The sequence below is a fragment of the Cervus elaphus genome, chromosome 20 (genome assembly GCF_910594005.1).
Source record: "Cervus elaphus chromosome 20, mCerEla1.1, whole genome shotgun sequence".
Classification (NCBI taxonomy): Eukaryota; Metazoa; Chordata; class Mammalia; order Artiodactyla; family Cervidae; genus Cervus; species Cervus elaphus.
The window spans coordinates 76,939,798-76,954,978 of record NC_057834.1 but is presented as its reverse complement, the minus strand read 5'-3'; the positions used below and the strand labels follow the sequence as shown (position 1 = coordinate 76,954,978).

The 15,181-nt window shown below is 41.2% G+C and overlaps 1 protein-coding gene across 4 annotated transcripts in view; it reads right to left on the bottom strand.

The window, feature by feature from the left end:
• LOC122676933 (guanylate-binding protein 6-like) overlaps positions 1-13,599 on the bottom strand; it is a 33,208-nt gene extending 19,609 nt beyond the window's left edge. For 2 of the 4 annotated variants that reach the window (XR_006335673.1, XR_006335674.1), the window contains exons 1-3: positions 13,509-13,599; positions 9,413-9,608; positions 5,571-5,698 (exon numbers count right to left, since the gene is read on the bottom strand). Coding sequence is in view for 2 of the 4 variants with exons in the window: in XM_043876536.1 (XP_043732471.1) it covers positions 5,571-5,698; positions 9,413-9,602 (318 nt within the window). In the remaining 2 variants the exon portion in view is untranslated. Of the gene's footprint in view, positions 1-5,570; positions 5,699-9,412; positions 9,609-12,540; positions 12,599-13,253; positions 13,399-13,508 lie in introns of those variants that run through there. The other 2 variants (XM_043876536.1, XM_043876537.1) reach the window with 2 other exon arrangements.
• Between the last annotated feature and the right edge of the window lie 1,582 nt (positions 13,600-15,181).

Sequence of the window (15,181 nt, the reverse complement as noted above, 5' to 3'; positions counted from 1 at the left end):
GACAAAGGAGTAATACCACAAAGACAGAAAAAAAAAATACTCTGTGCATTCAAAGCCAAGAGTGATCGTGTCTTACAGTGATGTGATGACATTAAGCTGAAAAGAACTGGGCATTAAAGAATTGACAGAAAGTAGATTTGTGAAGCTCTAGGGCTTCCCTGATAGCTCAGTTGGTGAAGAATTTGCCTGCAATGTGGGATAGTAAAGAATCTGCCTGGAGTGCGGGAGACCTGGGTTTGATCCCTGGGTTTGAAGATCCCCTGGAGAAGGGAAAGGCTACCCATTCCAATATGCTGGCCTGGAGAATTCCATGGACTCTATAGTTCATGGGGTCGCAAAGAGTTGGATGACTGAGGGCTTTCACTTCAGTCACTTCACGGACCATGCAAGTGGAAGGGCCCACAGAATCTGATCATGATTGCCAGAAACTGTGGTTATATAGAGGTATTACCAGGTTATTTTATTTGGCTGAAGTGATGTTACCCGTGTGGTAGTAGATGAGGTGGAAAATGATATTCAGAACAAGTCATGAGTGACTTTGGAACTGATTTATATGGACTTCTTGGGCTTCCCTGGTGGCTCAGACAGTAAAGAATCTGCCTGCAATACAGGAGACCTGGGTTCGATCCCTGGGTCCAGAAGATCCCCTGGAAAAGGGAATGGCTACCCACTCCAGTATTCCTGCCTGGAGAATTCCATGGACAGGGGAGACTGGCTGGCTACAGTCTAGGGGTTACAAAGAGTTGGACACGACTGAGTGGCTAACACTTTCAATTTTTTCACCCAGATACATTACAGATAGTGAGACCAGCAAGTGGTTCTGCTGCTATCAGTGTGCAGTTTGCTGTGCTTTGGCTTATGGCAAGTGAGGTTAGATAAAAGACACAGGTTATTAAAACTACAATCTATTACGAATCATAGACCATCTTGGGTTGACACTAATGTGATTACTGAATAAGTTAAATTTTGATTTCTAATTCAGAATTCATGAATTCATGTCCCAACTCTTTTCTGCAGTGATGAAACCCAAGATTCAAAGCTCCTACATTTAATTTAGATGCAGATTATTACAAATAAGGAGAAAAAACTGGTTGTAGCTTAACACTAGAAAGTCAAAGTATCTAAAATTATCCCATTTACAAAGCTTTTCAGTTAAGAGTTCACTGACAATGCCCAGAGCCTTGGAATAAAATGTTCCTTGTATAGAAGGAGATTTTCTGGAGACTTTAAAAATATATATAAAATAGATTTTTGTTAAATAGACCTTTAAATTTTATTAATTTTAAAAAAATGTTATTTTATTAAATATTTTTTATTAAATTAGATTTTTATTCAGAGAAACTCTATTTCATGGTTTCTACTTACAACCCCATCAACTCCACAGCTCTCAATTAGTAGAGCCCATTGTTCCCATGAGTTATAGCTTCCACTGGACTATAACTATAGTCTTCCACCACTATAACTGGTGGGAGACTGGTTATAGTCTTCTGACCATAGCCAGACTTCTATCAGTCTAGCTTTCACCAGATTTCCCAAACTAACAACTGATATATCACTTTGTGTAAACATGGTTCCATGTGCTGATAACACTGCATATTTCTTACCTCCCCAACTGAGCTCTGGGCCTTTAGCTCCATCACTGTGATACCTGTTGCATTTAACACAAAGCCCTGGGATTCAGATGCCCAATAAATATTTATTAACTTATATCTTTCCTCTCCCGTGGAGGAGGGCATGGCAACCCACTCCAGTATTCTTGCCTGGAGAATCCCCATGGACAGAGGAGCCTGATGGGCTATAGTCCATGTGGTTGCAAAGAATAACTGTGTGTTAATTTTATATCCTGCAACTTTACTATATTCATTGATTAGCTCTAGTAATTTTCTGGTATAGTCTTAGGGTTTTCTATGTAGAGGATCATGCCATCTGCAAGCAGTCAGAGTTTCATTTCTTCTTTTCCTATCTGGATCCTTTTATTTGTTTTTCTGCTCTGATTGCTGTGGCCAAAACTTCCAAAACTATGTTGAATAGTAGTGGTGAGAGTGGGCACCCTTGTCTTCTTCCTGATTTTAGGGGAAATGCTTTCAATTTTTCACCATTGAGGATAATGTTTGCTGTGGGTTTGTCATATATAGCTTTTATTATGTTGAGGTATGTTCCTTCTATACAACTGAGCAACTAAGCAACAGCACAGCACATTTTTTGTCTCAGTGCTGAAAATAAGAAGATCTATCTATAATAATGCAGGAGGGCTGAGAGTAGCTACTCCACATTCAAGGTCAGGAGGGGCGGCCGTGAGAAGATACCCCTCTGCCAAGGTAAGGAGCAGCAGCTGCGGTTTGCTGGAGAAGCTGTGAAGAGATACCCCATGTCCAAGGTAAGAGAAACCCAAGCAAGACAGTAGGTGTTGCTAGACGGCATCAGAGGGCAGACACACCAAAAGCATAATCACAGAAAACTAGCCAATCTGATCACAGGACCACAGTCTTGTCTAACTCAATGAAACTAAGCCATGCCGTGTGGAGCCACCCAAGATGATCGGGGCATGGTGGAGAGATCTGACAGAATGTGGTCCACTGGAGAAGGGAATGGCAAACCACTTCAGTATTCTTGCCTTGAGAACCCCATGAACAGTATGAGAAGGCAAAATGATAGGATACTGAAAGAAGAACTCCCCAGGTCGGTAGGTGCCCAACATGCTACTGGAGATCAATGGAGAAATAAATCCAGAAAGAATGAAGGGATGGAGCCAAAGCAAAAACAGTACCCAGTTGTAGATGGGACTGGTGATAGAAGCAAGGTCTGAGGCTGTAAAGATCAATATTGCATAGGAACCTGGAATGTTAGGTCCAGATCCAAGCCTATGCCCTAACTAGTAACACTGAAGAAGCTGAAGTTGAACGGTTCTATGAAGACCTATAAGACCTTTTACAACTAACACCCAAAAAAGATGTCCTTTTCATTATAGGGGACTGGGATGCAAAAATAGGAAGTCAAGAAACACCTGGAATAACAGGCAAATTTGGCCTTGGAGTATGGAATGAAGCAGGACAAAGGCTAATAGAGTTTTGCCAAGAGAACGCACTGGTCATAGCAAACACCCTCTTCCAACAACAGAAGAGAAGACTCGACACATGGATATCACCAGATGGTCAACACCAAAATCAGATTGATTATATTCTTTGCAGCCAAAGATGGAGAAGCTCTATACAGTCAGCAAAAACAAGACCAGGAGCTGACTGTGGATCAGATAATGAACTCCTTATTGCCAAATTCAGACTTAAACTGAAGAAAGTGGGGAAAACCACTAGACCATTCAGGTATAACCTAAATCAAATCCCTTATGACTATACAGTGGAAGTGAGAATTAAATTTAAGGGACTAGATCTGATAGACAGAGAGCCTGATGAATTATGGATGGAGGTTCGTGACATTGTACAGGAGACAGGGATCAAGACCATCCCCATGGAAAAGAAATGCAAAAAGGCAAGATGGTTGTCTGAGGAGGCCTTACAAATAGCTGCGAAAAGAGAAGTGAAAAGCAAAGGAGAAAAGGAAAGATATTCCCATGTGAATGCAGAGTTCCAAAGAATAGCAAGGAGAGATAAGACAGCCTTCCTCAGCCATCAGTGCAAAGAAATAGAGGAAAACAACAGAATGGGAAAGACTAGAGGTCTCTTCAAGAAAATTAGAGATACCAAGGGAACATTTCAGGCAAAGATGGGTTCGATAAAGGACAGAAATGCTATGGACCTAACAGAAGCAGAAGATATTAAGAAGAGGTGGCAAGAATACACAGAAGAACTGTACAAGAAAGATCTTCATAACCCAGATAATCACAATGGTGTGATCACTCACCTAGAGCCAGACATCCTGGAATGTGAAATCAGGTGGGCCTTAGGAAGCATCACTATGAACAAAACTAATGGATGTGATGGAATTCCAGTTGAGCTATTTCAAATCCTTAAAGATGATGCTGTGAAAGTGCTACACTCCATATGCCAGCAAATTTGGAAAACTGAGCAGTGGCCACAGGACTGGAAAAGGTCAGTTTTCATTCCAATCCCTAAGAAAGGCAATCCCAAAGAATGCTCAAACTCCTGCACAATTGCACTCATCTCACACGCTAGTAAAGTAATGCTCAAAATTCTCCAAGCCAGGCTTCAGCAATACATGAACTGAGAACTTCCAGATGTTCAAGCTGGTTTTAGAAAAGGCAGAGGAACCAGAGATCAAATTGCCAATATCCGCTGGATCATCAAAAAAACAAGAGTTCCAGAAAAACATCTATTTCTGCTTTATTGACTACACCAAAGTCTTCGACCGTGTGGATCACAATAAACTGTGGAAAATTCTGAAAGAGATGGGAATACCAGACCACCTGACCTGCCTCTTGAGAAACCTGTATGCAGGTCAGGAAGCAACAGTTAGAACTGGACATGGAACAACAGACTGGTTCCAAATAGGAAAAGGAGTATGTCAAGGCTGTATATTGTCACCCTGCTTGTTTAACTTGTATGCAGAGTACATCATGAGAAATGCTGGGCTGGAAGAAGTACAAGCTGGAATCTAAATTTCTGGGAGAAATATCAATAACCTCAGATATGCAGATGACACCACCCTTATGGCAGAGAGTGAAGAGGAACTGAAAAGCTTCTTGATGAAAGTGAAAGAGGAGAGTGAAAAAGTTGGCTTAAAGCTCAACATTCAGAAAACTAAGATGGTGGCATCTGGTCCCATCACCTCATGGGAAATAGATGGGGAAACAGTGGAAACAGTGTCAGCCTTTATTTTTTGGGGCTCCAAAATCACTGCAGATGGTGACTGCAGCCATGAAATTAAAAGACGCTTACTCCTTGGAAGGAAAGTTATGACCAACCTAGACAGCATATTAAAAACCAGAGACATTACTTTGCCAACAAAGGTCCGTCTGGTCAAGGCTATGGTTTTTCCAGTGGTCATGTGTGGATGTGAGAGTTGGACTGTGAAGAAATCTGAGCACCAAAAAATTGATGCTTTTGAACTGTGGTGTTGGAGAAGACTCTTGAGAGTCCTTTGGACAGCAAGGAGATCCAACCAGTCCATCCTAAAGGAGATCAGTCCTGGGTGTTCACTGGACGGACTGATGCTGAAGCTGAAACTCCAGTACTTTGGCCACCTCATAAGAAGAGTTGCCTCACTGGAAAAGACCCTGATGCTGGGAGGGATTGGGGTCAGGAGGAGAAGGGGACGACAGAGGATGAGATGGTTGGATGGCATCACCGACTCGATGTTCATGAGTTTGAGTAAACTCTGGGGGTTGGTGATGGACAGGGAGGCCTGGCATGCTGTCATTCATGGGGTCGCAAAGAGTCAGACACGACTGAGCGACTGAACTGAACTGAACTGAACTGATCTATAATAACCAAACTATTGAACTTATTATAGAATAAATTCAAGGAAAGGTTTTTTAGCCTCATTATTCATAGTTTGATTGGCATAATTTGATTGGGACATGTCATAAAAATTGAACTGAGGTGGGAAATTGAAATGTAAGTAGAGTAAGGAATAAAGAAGATTCCCTGCCTTACCTTCTCCATATCACCCAGACCCTCGGTGTCCAGAAGGACCAAAGTGTGGTTCTCCTTGGAGGGGTGGGGCACACACCACATCCAGATTCCCTTGGTTTCAGACTGCACTGTGGAGCCCAGATGGAAACCTGCACAAAAAAAGAGGATTAAGCAACACAGTGGAAGAGCAGAGAGTGCAGGCTACCCAGGGATTGCTTTGGTAAAATGATTGGAATGTGAGTGCCTGGGTTGGGACAGGTGTTTCCATTTCAGCAAGGACAAGTGCTACACATACTCAGGACCTTCCCAAGAAATATTTAATGTCCCTTATTCACCTTCTAACATTAATGGCTCATACTGTGTCACATTAAGAGGTCAACGTAAACTCTATTAACCTTTCTAGTTATCTGATACTGAAGAGTTCCCATATTCCCTACTTTCTGATGGAGTCCCAGCAGTACCAGCAGGAGATCAGGAGTAAGCCTCCTGTTCCCCTGGCTTCCACCCTCGTGAGCCACGTTGTCCCGGGGCCTCTCTTCCTCTACCTTGACCACATCTCCTTTTGTTTAGCTCCATCCAGTAGCTCTGGTCTTTGTCACATTCTGAAATCCATTCATTGCTTGCTTCTTCACACTACAGAAGATATAAAGGCTACATGGCCATTGGTCCTGCCACCCTCTGACTTCTTCTGCATCCATCATTGATTCCTTTTGTTCTGCTTGTTCCTTTGTGATTATTTCTTCATTAAACATCTTGATTTACCCCTTAAGTGACTTCCGTGTGTCCTTCCAGGACCTGGACTGATACACCTCTTAATAGATTTATTTTTCCTTCCCTTCCTCCCTGTATTTTCCTCATTTCTGTTCTCCTCTTCAAGAAATGATGAATTCTTCGTTCATTGACTCAAAGTTGCTGATATTACAGCAGTGAATCAGAAAAAACCCATGAGAATTGTTTGCCCTTCTTTCTAGAGTCTTAAAACAACTGAGGGAGATTGTGTGTGTGCTTGGGCTGTAGCCCACCAGGCTCCTCTGTCCATGGGATTTCCCAGGCAAGAATATTGGAGTGGGTTGCATTTTTTCCTCCAGGGCATCTTCCCTACCCAGCTATCTAACTTGAGTCTCACATGGTTGCTGCATTGCAGGCAGATTCTTTACCACTGAGACACCAGGAAGGCCCAGAGGGAGATTATGTGAGGTATATGCCTAAAAGCTGCAGGCAGTGCATTTTATCTATAGTTCAAGATGTTAAGTGCCCACCAGATGCCCAAGGTCCCTTCAATGAGACTAGAAATGGATATGATGATATCCCTAGTGGAGTATAGTTCAGGACGGCTCAGGCCGTTCAATGATCATATCCTGTGTGTTCTGTTCAGAGAGGATACAACACCTGAGATGATCTGCACTCTTCTACATCGTGATGGCTTCACACTGCTTGCCGATTAATACCAAGAAACACAAGCTCCCATTTCCCACATGGAGAAAGAACAAGGTATAACTGGGGGTCATCACTGTCAGTTATGTGAGGTAAAGGACAGACAAAGGAGTCACAACAAGGGCAGAGTGTACTGACTTAGTTCTGCTCGTGGACCTTGACTGGGCACCAATTTTGTTTGATTTTTGGTTTTTGTCTTCTTGTCATACAGCTGGAGTAGTAGAGTCACAATTCAAGTTCTTTAAAACATAACTGAATGATTGCCTTAGTAACAGAATTTGTTGTTCAGTTGCTCAGTCAAGTCTGACTCATCACAACATCATGGACTGCAGCAAGCCAGGCTTCCCTGTCCCTCACCAACTCCTGAAGTTTGCCCAAGTTCATATCCATTGTATCAGTGATGACATTCACCCCCTTATTAACGGATGTTGTCTCACATAGACTAAAAAGAATGTTGTTGAAACACCTTGATTGTTTAAACGCTTGACTGATAACCTTTCTCACAGTTTTCAAATCTCTAATCACTCAAAAATGACATACTAAGTAATATAGCCTGACAGAGAAACCAGTCCTCCCCTGACTAGTTGTCAAGAGTTTCTCTAAAAGAAAGGGAAATATAAAATGTTTTTGTTTGAGGCCAATGGGAGATTGCAAAGCAAGAAGTGGAAGAAAGGAAGAAAATAGAGTAAGAGAGATAAGAGAGAGAGTCTGAGAGAGACACTGAGAAATAGCTAAGATTCTTAGATTTTAGTTGGCTGAGGTTCTACTCCCTAATCATGCTGAGACACTGAACCACATAAGAAGGCATTAAGAAATAAATGGTGTGTAGTTTTCTTAGATAGCAATAGCCAAGACATTGGCAGGTTGTTCCTAAAATCAATAAGAACCAAGAAAGCAACTCTTTAGAAAAAGAAAGATTTCATGAAATTGGAAATGTAAAGAGTAAATTAATATGTCAAAGGTACAGATGCTTATTTGTAGTGAGGCGAATAACATGCAACTGTATAGACACCAGATCAGTCAAAGTTAAAGTGTCTTTTACCAGATTTTTTTAATGATGTGGAGAATTCCAGTTACTGCTAATAAGCACAAAAATTGCACAGAAAACTTCAAAAACTGTTTGATATTGTCTTGAGTGCCTGAAAATATATGGACTCTATGACTCAGCAGTTACACTTCTGAGTCTATCACACAAGGGTAGCTAGTGTACATGTGCACCAGGATAGACACAACAATATTCACAACAGAAGCATCCATAAAAGGTAAACTACAGATAATAACAGTGTTCATTAACAATGAGTGAATTCTTCTATCCTTTGTCAATAGCATACTATAAAGTACTGAACAAAAATAAATTACAGTCAAGTATGACAAACTAGATGAACCTTATTAACTTCTTGTTGAGCAAAAGAAGCAAGACCCCAATAATTGGCACAATTTAGTTCCCCTTGTATTAAGTTCAAGCTATGTTTTACAACCTGGGTGTGGCTTAGCTGGTAAAGAATCCGCCTGCAATGTGGGAGACATGGGTTTGATCCGTGGGTTGGGAAGGTCCATTGGAGAAGGGAAAGGCTACCCACTCCAGTATCCTGGCCTAGAGAATTCCATGGACTGTACAGTTCATGGGGTTGCAAAGAGTTGGACACGACTGAGCGACTTTCACTTTCACTTCATGTTTTACAAATACAGAAACATAATATGAACTAATTTTCTAAAAGGAAGAGTGAAAGAATACCCCATGAAAATCAGAACACTGGTGAAGTCTAATGAAGGTGTGAGAGGGCATAACTTGGGATTTTGGGTGTTGAAGTATTATTTCTTGATCTGAGTAGTGATTAGACAGATGATTACATTATGTTTATCAATTTTGCAGTATTTATATATGTATATTTTATGCACCATTCTGTATGTGTTATAGTTAATAATAGGAAAAAGAGAAAAAAGAAGGTATAATTTACCAAAGTTTGGAAATAAGCAAATTAACTGAAGCAAAAAAAGATGGGTGGTAGCCCCATTGAGATATGGGTTTTACAGAGATTCATCTGTCTGTACTTCCTTCTATTCTTTTCAAAAAACAGAACATGTTGGACAACATTTGTGTGCTACCTGAAATGACCCTGTGGTTTAGGGCAAACGTGGTGAAGGAGAAGGGAAGGGAATGATTGTTGAAGATGAGCTCCTGAGCAGAGGGCAGAGGATAGGATCAGGACGAATGAGGTAGATGTTTGGATGAGGCTGGGAATTTTTGATTACTGAATACAAGAGTTAACATTGTGGAGGGATGGGTTTGAAGTTATAAATTCGGTGGTGAGAATTAGATGTTTTCTTCAGTAGGGAGTTAGGCTCTTCCTTAACATGACCTTAGAAGAGGATGATCAGCAGATTGTGTTATCACGGCTTCCAAGTAAAGGGTTTTGAACAACACTCACCATGGTTCTGTCCTGCCAGGCGGTTCATCAGGTAGGACTTTCCGGTCCGATACAGCCCTGCGATGGCCACCACCACCACAGGCTGAGATATCTGCTCCAGAATCTTCAGTGCTCTGGGATTTACTGTCAGCTGGTTGTTCTGGTTTCTTACCAGACAGATGGGGTCCATTATGGTGGATCCAGATGCCATGGGAAGCTGTAACCCAGAGAAACAACTCAGCAGAACACAAGGTCCCATAGGGGTGTGATGGGGGGCAGGAGGGAGGCTCAAGAGGGAGAGGATTTATGTATACACATAGCTGATTCATATGTTCCTACAGCAGGAATGGACACAACGTTGTAAAAAAATTATATTTCAATTTTTAAAAATGTGAAAAAACCCCTACAGGGTCCTGAGGTCATCCCTCATGGTTACATAAGTCATATGCACATTAGTCTTCTGCTTGTGGAACTTAGATATCAATTCTCTTTGCTTTGTATGTTTCAAAAAGGTAAGAATTTAGCCTAGCATGCCAAGGCCTGTATAGGTACAGTATGTATATTATCTTACTGCTTCTTAAATGAACCCTAACGCAACCTTGCCCACATGAGGCATACAGTGAACAGATTCAGAACACAAAGCACTGATGATAGAGCTTTGAGAACACTAACATTTTGGGGGTAAGTAGAGACAGATGGGACATGAGCGGGATGAGGAGTGACCACAGATAATTTCTTGAGTTCCAGAATGATTTGATCACTCATTAATTGCACAAATATTTATTGAGAACCTTCCATGTGCTGACACTGTTCTAGAAGCTCAGCATCAAACAGTGAACAAGACAGATACAAATTCTTGCTTCATGATCTCTATTCTAGTAAAGGAGACAAATAATATAGAAAGTGAAAAAATAAAACATCCAAATATGTGGATATTAGAGGGTGGTAAATGCTCAGAAGGAAATGAGCAGGGAATGGGATTTGAATTTACATGGAATTTAATCAGGGAAAACCTTGCCAACAAAGGAAAAATGAATGTGACTGGTGACCAGATGAAGCAATCAGTGGAGTAGAACAGGCTGGAGGAAGAGTGCTTGTGAGAGAAAGAAGTTGAGATAAAGATGTTGCTCTCTCTTAAAACAGCACAGATCTTGAAGGTACCTAACACAGTTGCACATGTTAATAATTCGGTTACTACCTGAAATTAAAGGGTATTTCTTGTTATTTAAGCAGATAGAGAAGAGATGCAAGCAACTAGGGTGTTATAAGGTCTGGCTAGATATGCCAGGGTCTCACATCTGGGCCAGGCTCTACTTTAAATGATTTCATCACCATGATTAGATGTTTCATGATCTTAGGAGACAGACAGAAGTCAGAAGGCTTTGACTGTTCCTTTATTTTCTCAAAAACAATACTAAGCAACATCCACATGTTTCCATATGTTACTGGCTGTGTGATGACTGAGAAGATTAATTTCTTTGTGCCTCAGTTTTTTCTTCTGTAAAATGGCAGCATGAGACATAAAACTCAATCTGTCATTAGGGTTATTTGGAGGATTAACTAGCTCATGATTTCATGATACTTACAATACTTCAAAAATTATCCTGGTACATAGTAAATTCTATGTAAGTATTGCTTTACAACTGAATGTCTGAAGACAGGGACAGTAATTACTGAATGAAACTGGAGGACTGGCTGTGACACTTCCCTCCCTGGTTGCAAGCAAGTGGGAGGACACAGCCCAAGAGGAAGATGAGCAGGCTGGGGAGATCCAGTGGTAATAGCTGAGAGGGAGGACAGTGATGGGGGGAGAGTCAGGCTGGAGGAGCTCAGAGCTGCCCTGGGATGTCCAAGTACAGGTTCTGGAGTTGGGCTGCCAGGGTTCAAACTTGAAGGTTCACAGTGCTTATTATCTGTTGATGCCTTGAAAAAGGAACTTACCTCCAAAACCTTCTTTTTCTTAGCAGTTCGTATGTAAAGGAACAATTCTTGATTCACTACACTACAGCTGGTAACATATAGGCTCTAAAGCATGAAAAAAGTTTTTTCTTGATTCATGTACTATTTCAAATAGACAGTGTGTTATACTATGTCAGTGAGCTCTGTAACCTGAAATTGTCAAGAATTATAAGGGATCTAAAATGTTTCTATGAGAAAAAACATTTATTTATGTAACAGATTTGTTCTGTATGATTTCTTGTCTTTTTCTATAGTGGATTTGGAGCAGAAATGGGAGAGTAAAACATGACCTTTTACTGCTGTGTTATGTCAAAATTAATAAAGGAAAACCTGGAGAATTCCCTGACAGTAGTTGGGACTCTGTGCTTTCACAGACGAGGGTGCTGGTTCTGTCCCTGGTCTGGGAAGTAAGATCTCACTTGAAGGCCTGTGTCCCCTCCCCCATCATGTATGTGCTGTGTGCTCCAGGCAAGAATAGTGGAGCCTGTTGCCATTTTCTCCTCCAAGGGATCCTGACCCAGGGATCAAACCCACATCTCTGGTGTCTCCTGCATATCTTGCACTGGCAAGCGGATTCTGAGCCAACTGGGTTTCTGTGTCTCCAACCCTCCACCCCCGCCAAAAACATGAACTTCACTCACTCAAATGGAGTCAGCAAGCCAGAAGGGGGCTTGTTGCAGAACTACAGACTGGAGGTCAGTTATGGAAGAATTGTCAATTACAGACCCCCAGGGAAAAATTTTTAACAGGGAAAGAGTTACCAATGACAAACCCTCAAGAGGAAAAGGTGTACACTGCATCTCCTACGAGAATTGACTACCCCAGCAACTCAATCAATGAGAACTGGTCATCACCCTTGAACTCTGACTTTTCTTTCCAAACCAACCTTCCCAGACCCTTACTTTTCTCTATAATGTTCTTTTTCTTAGCTGGACTTCCTTATGGCTTTTTTTTTTTTTTTTTAATAGCTCACTTGTCCCAAATTGCAATAACTCTACTATTCCTGAATAAATTCACTTTGGCTTGTAAAATAACTTTCATTTTAAGGTGAATAGCTATAAGCAAGAGAAATTGCAGAGTTTATATCTGAGACCAAATATTGATAAAGCTTTGTGTAAGTCAATGAGTCTACAAAGATTTTGTATTTTAACTCAAAGTATACTGAGGGACCAAAACCAACAAGCTTTTACCTTCAAAACGAAGCACTTGGAAGGACTTTCCCAGCAGTCCAAATGTTAAGACTCCGTGCTTTAATGCAAGAGACAGGGGTTAGAGCCCTGGTCCAGGAACTAAGATTCCCCCTCCCCCACACCACGTGCTGCAAGGCATGGCCTAAAAAATAAATATAAAACAACAAAAAGCCTTAAAAAAGAAACAAAACAAATAGAAAAGAACAGTGCTAACACAAGGCAGAAGATGACCAACAAGTTTCTAAAGATGACTTTAAAGAATTATTTGATAGTCAAACATACCCCACACTGGGGATTTTCAGCAAGTACCAGAAGTTATTCTGAGGCTGTTAATGTATGTGCCGCTCATTAAAAACAATGCATGATAAACAAACATGATTAGATCTTACAGTTATTAATAACAGTTTTTTGTTTTTTGGTTTTTTTGGTAAGAGTGAGATTGAATTATTCCAAAGAAAACAGTTCTGTATGTATTCGGAGTATCAAACGTTAAGACAAAAATAATCGCGGGTCCTTTTAGGATTTAAATTGGCTCTATGTCTAGGACCATCGTTTTTGTTTGGCCATTGCCCAGACGGGTGCACTCAGGATGTGGCTGAGGAGGGCAAGAGGGGGCTGGTAGAAGAGACCGCACCCATAGCCTCTGTTCGCAGGGCGGGCTGGGGAGTAAGGGTGAGTTTGGGTCTTCAACTTCCTTTCCTCAGAAGACGTACCTGCTCTTCTGCTTTTTGCTGCAGCGCTGCTTAGATGCTCCAGGAGCAGCGGCGCATCCGGGCGATAAGCTCGGAAGCAGCCTGGAACCAAAAGCAGACCCCGAGCTGCCCGAACAATGCGCCCGGCCGGTCGCCACCCACCTGCCCCGCGCCTCCATCTGCTCCTCTCCTCCCCCAGTGTAGGGTCTGCGCTGGGGGATTTATTGTTATTTAACCGAAGTGTGCTTGTAAGGTCAAGTTTAAGAGCAGACTCACCTGGAGCTGCAGCCGGGCGTCAAGTCAGTTGCTCTGGTTCGCCCTAGGGCTCTTCCTGCGTCTCGCTTCTCCGGAAACCAACTTTTATGTTCTGAAGCCGGAAAAAAAAAAAAAAAGAAGCTGAAAAGCTAGCTGGTTACTAAAAGCCATCCAGATAGTGGTGGGGATTATGAGAAACGAAACCAAAATCGAATATTCACTTGAAAAATGTTTCATTTTTTCCTTCCTCTTTCCTTTTTAAGAAGTGTTTTTAACTCGGTGATCTTTTTTTTCATTAGCAAAATAAATATGTGTATATACATATGTGATATATATTATTACTTACTCAATTTTATAGCCCAGACATATTCACTATTTTTTTTAATTGGAGAATAATTGCTTTACACTGTTGTGTTGGTTTCTGCCGCACAATAACACAAATCAGCCATAATTACATGTATATCCCCTCCCTCTTGAGCTTCATTATTATTTTGTTAGTTTTCCTCTTTTCTTTTACTAGTGTGGATCCAGATTTGGAGGTTAGGGGTTGATTCAGACTCCTTCCATTCTTTTCTGTATCCTTTAAGGCATTGTACTAACCTGTAAGTTAAAAGCTTGACTGCTCATGTTAGGGAACCAGGTTCTTTTGCCCAAGGAGCTGCAAGCCAAAACACTGAGAGCAGGAGATTTGCAGCAGAGAGTTTGTGAGGCAACCCAGTAAGGCTGCAGGGCCTGTAATGTAGGTCCCCTATGGGGCAGGCGGGTCTATTCTGACTCTGATCAGCTATATTGATTTAATCTGGTTTCAGACAGTTTTGCTGTGTTACAGGAGGAAGGAGTTTTCAAACAAGTTCTTCCCTTACCTGCTCATTCTATAAGATGAGCTCAAGAATTTCCCTTAGTCTGCAGTTTCTGTTACAGGTTTTTACCCTATGAAGCAGGGTTTCACCACCCCATTTGTATTTCAGATGAAAGTGAGGGAAAAGAAGGACAGGCAGAGTATAATCTCAAAGTCCTATGGCCAGACCTCCCCAAGAGCAAATGCTTTGGCACATATTCCCTATGCAGACTTCTTTAGCTGAAAAAGCAGCTAGAAAAGTATAACAATCCTTAGCCAGATTGCCGTATGCTTATTTTGTAAAATAGAATGAGACCATATTTGGAGCTGCAAAGTGTGTTATAACTCTAAAGGTGTATACTACAATATCAGGGTCAAATTTTTCTAGAATTCTGAGACTTCCCTTGGTAGATTCAAGACTTGAACCCAAACTGGGTAAACTACCGTGGCCCTGTAATCCCTCAGCCACTGAGATGCATTTAGGGCGAGACTGGGCACATGACCTAAAGCCAAATAAAGTTAATCTTTTCTCAGTTACCTGGATCCAAGAAATTTCTCTCTCTTTTCCTCCCTCACTCTTGGTCTTGTTCTGGATCTCTTGATCTATTCTCTTCTGTTTTCATTAACTTTTTGTTTTTGTCAATGTGAGTATAAAGATATATGTTTCACAATGAAGACCGTAAGGCCACTTAGATATGTTTGGCTCTGAAATGTGATATATATTATACATATTATAAACATGATATATATTATTACTTACAAATAAATTTTGAGTTTTATTTTCAGTTTCCGTGGTTTGTCACTGGTTCAGGAAAAATCCTTTTAAAATTATATCCTATAGGTATAATTGACAAAA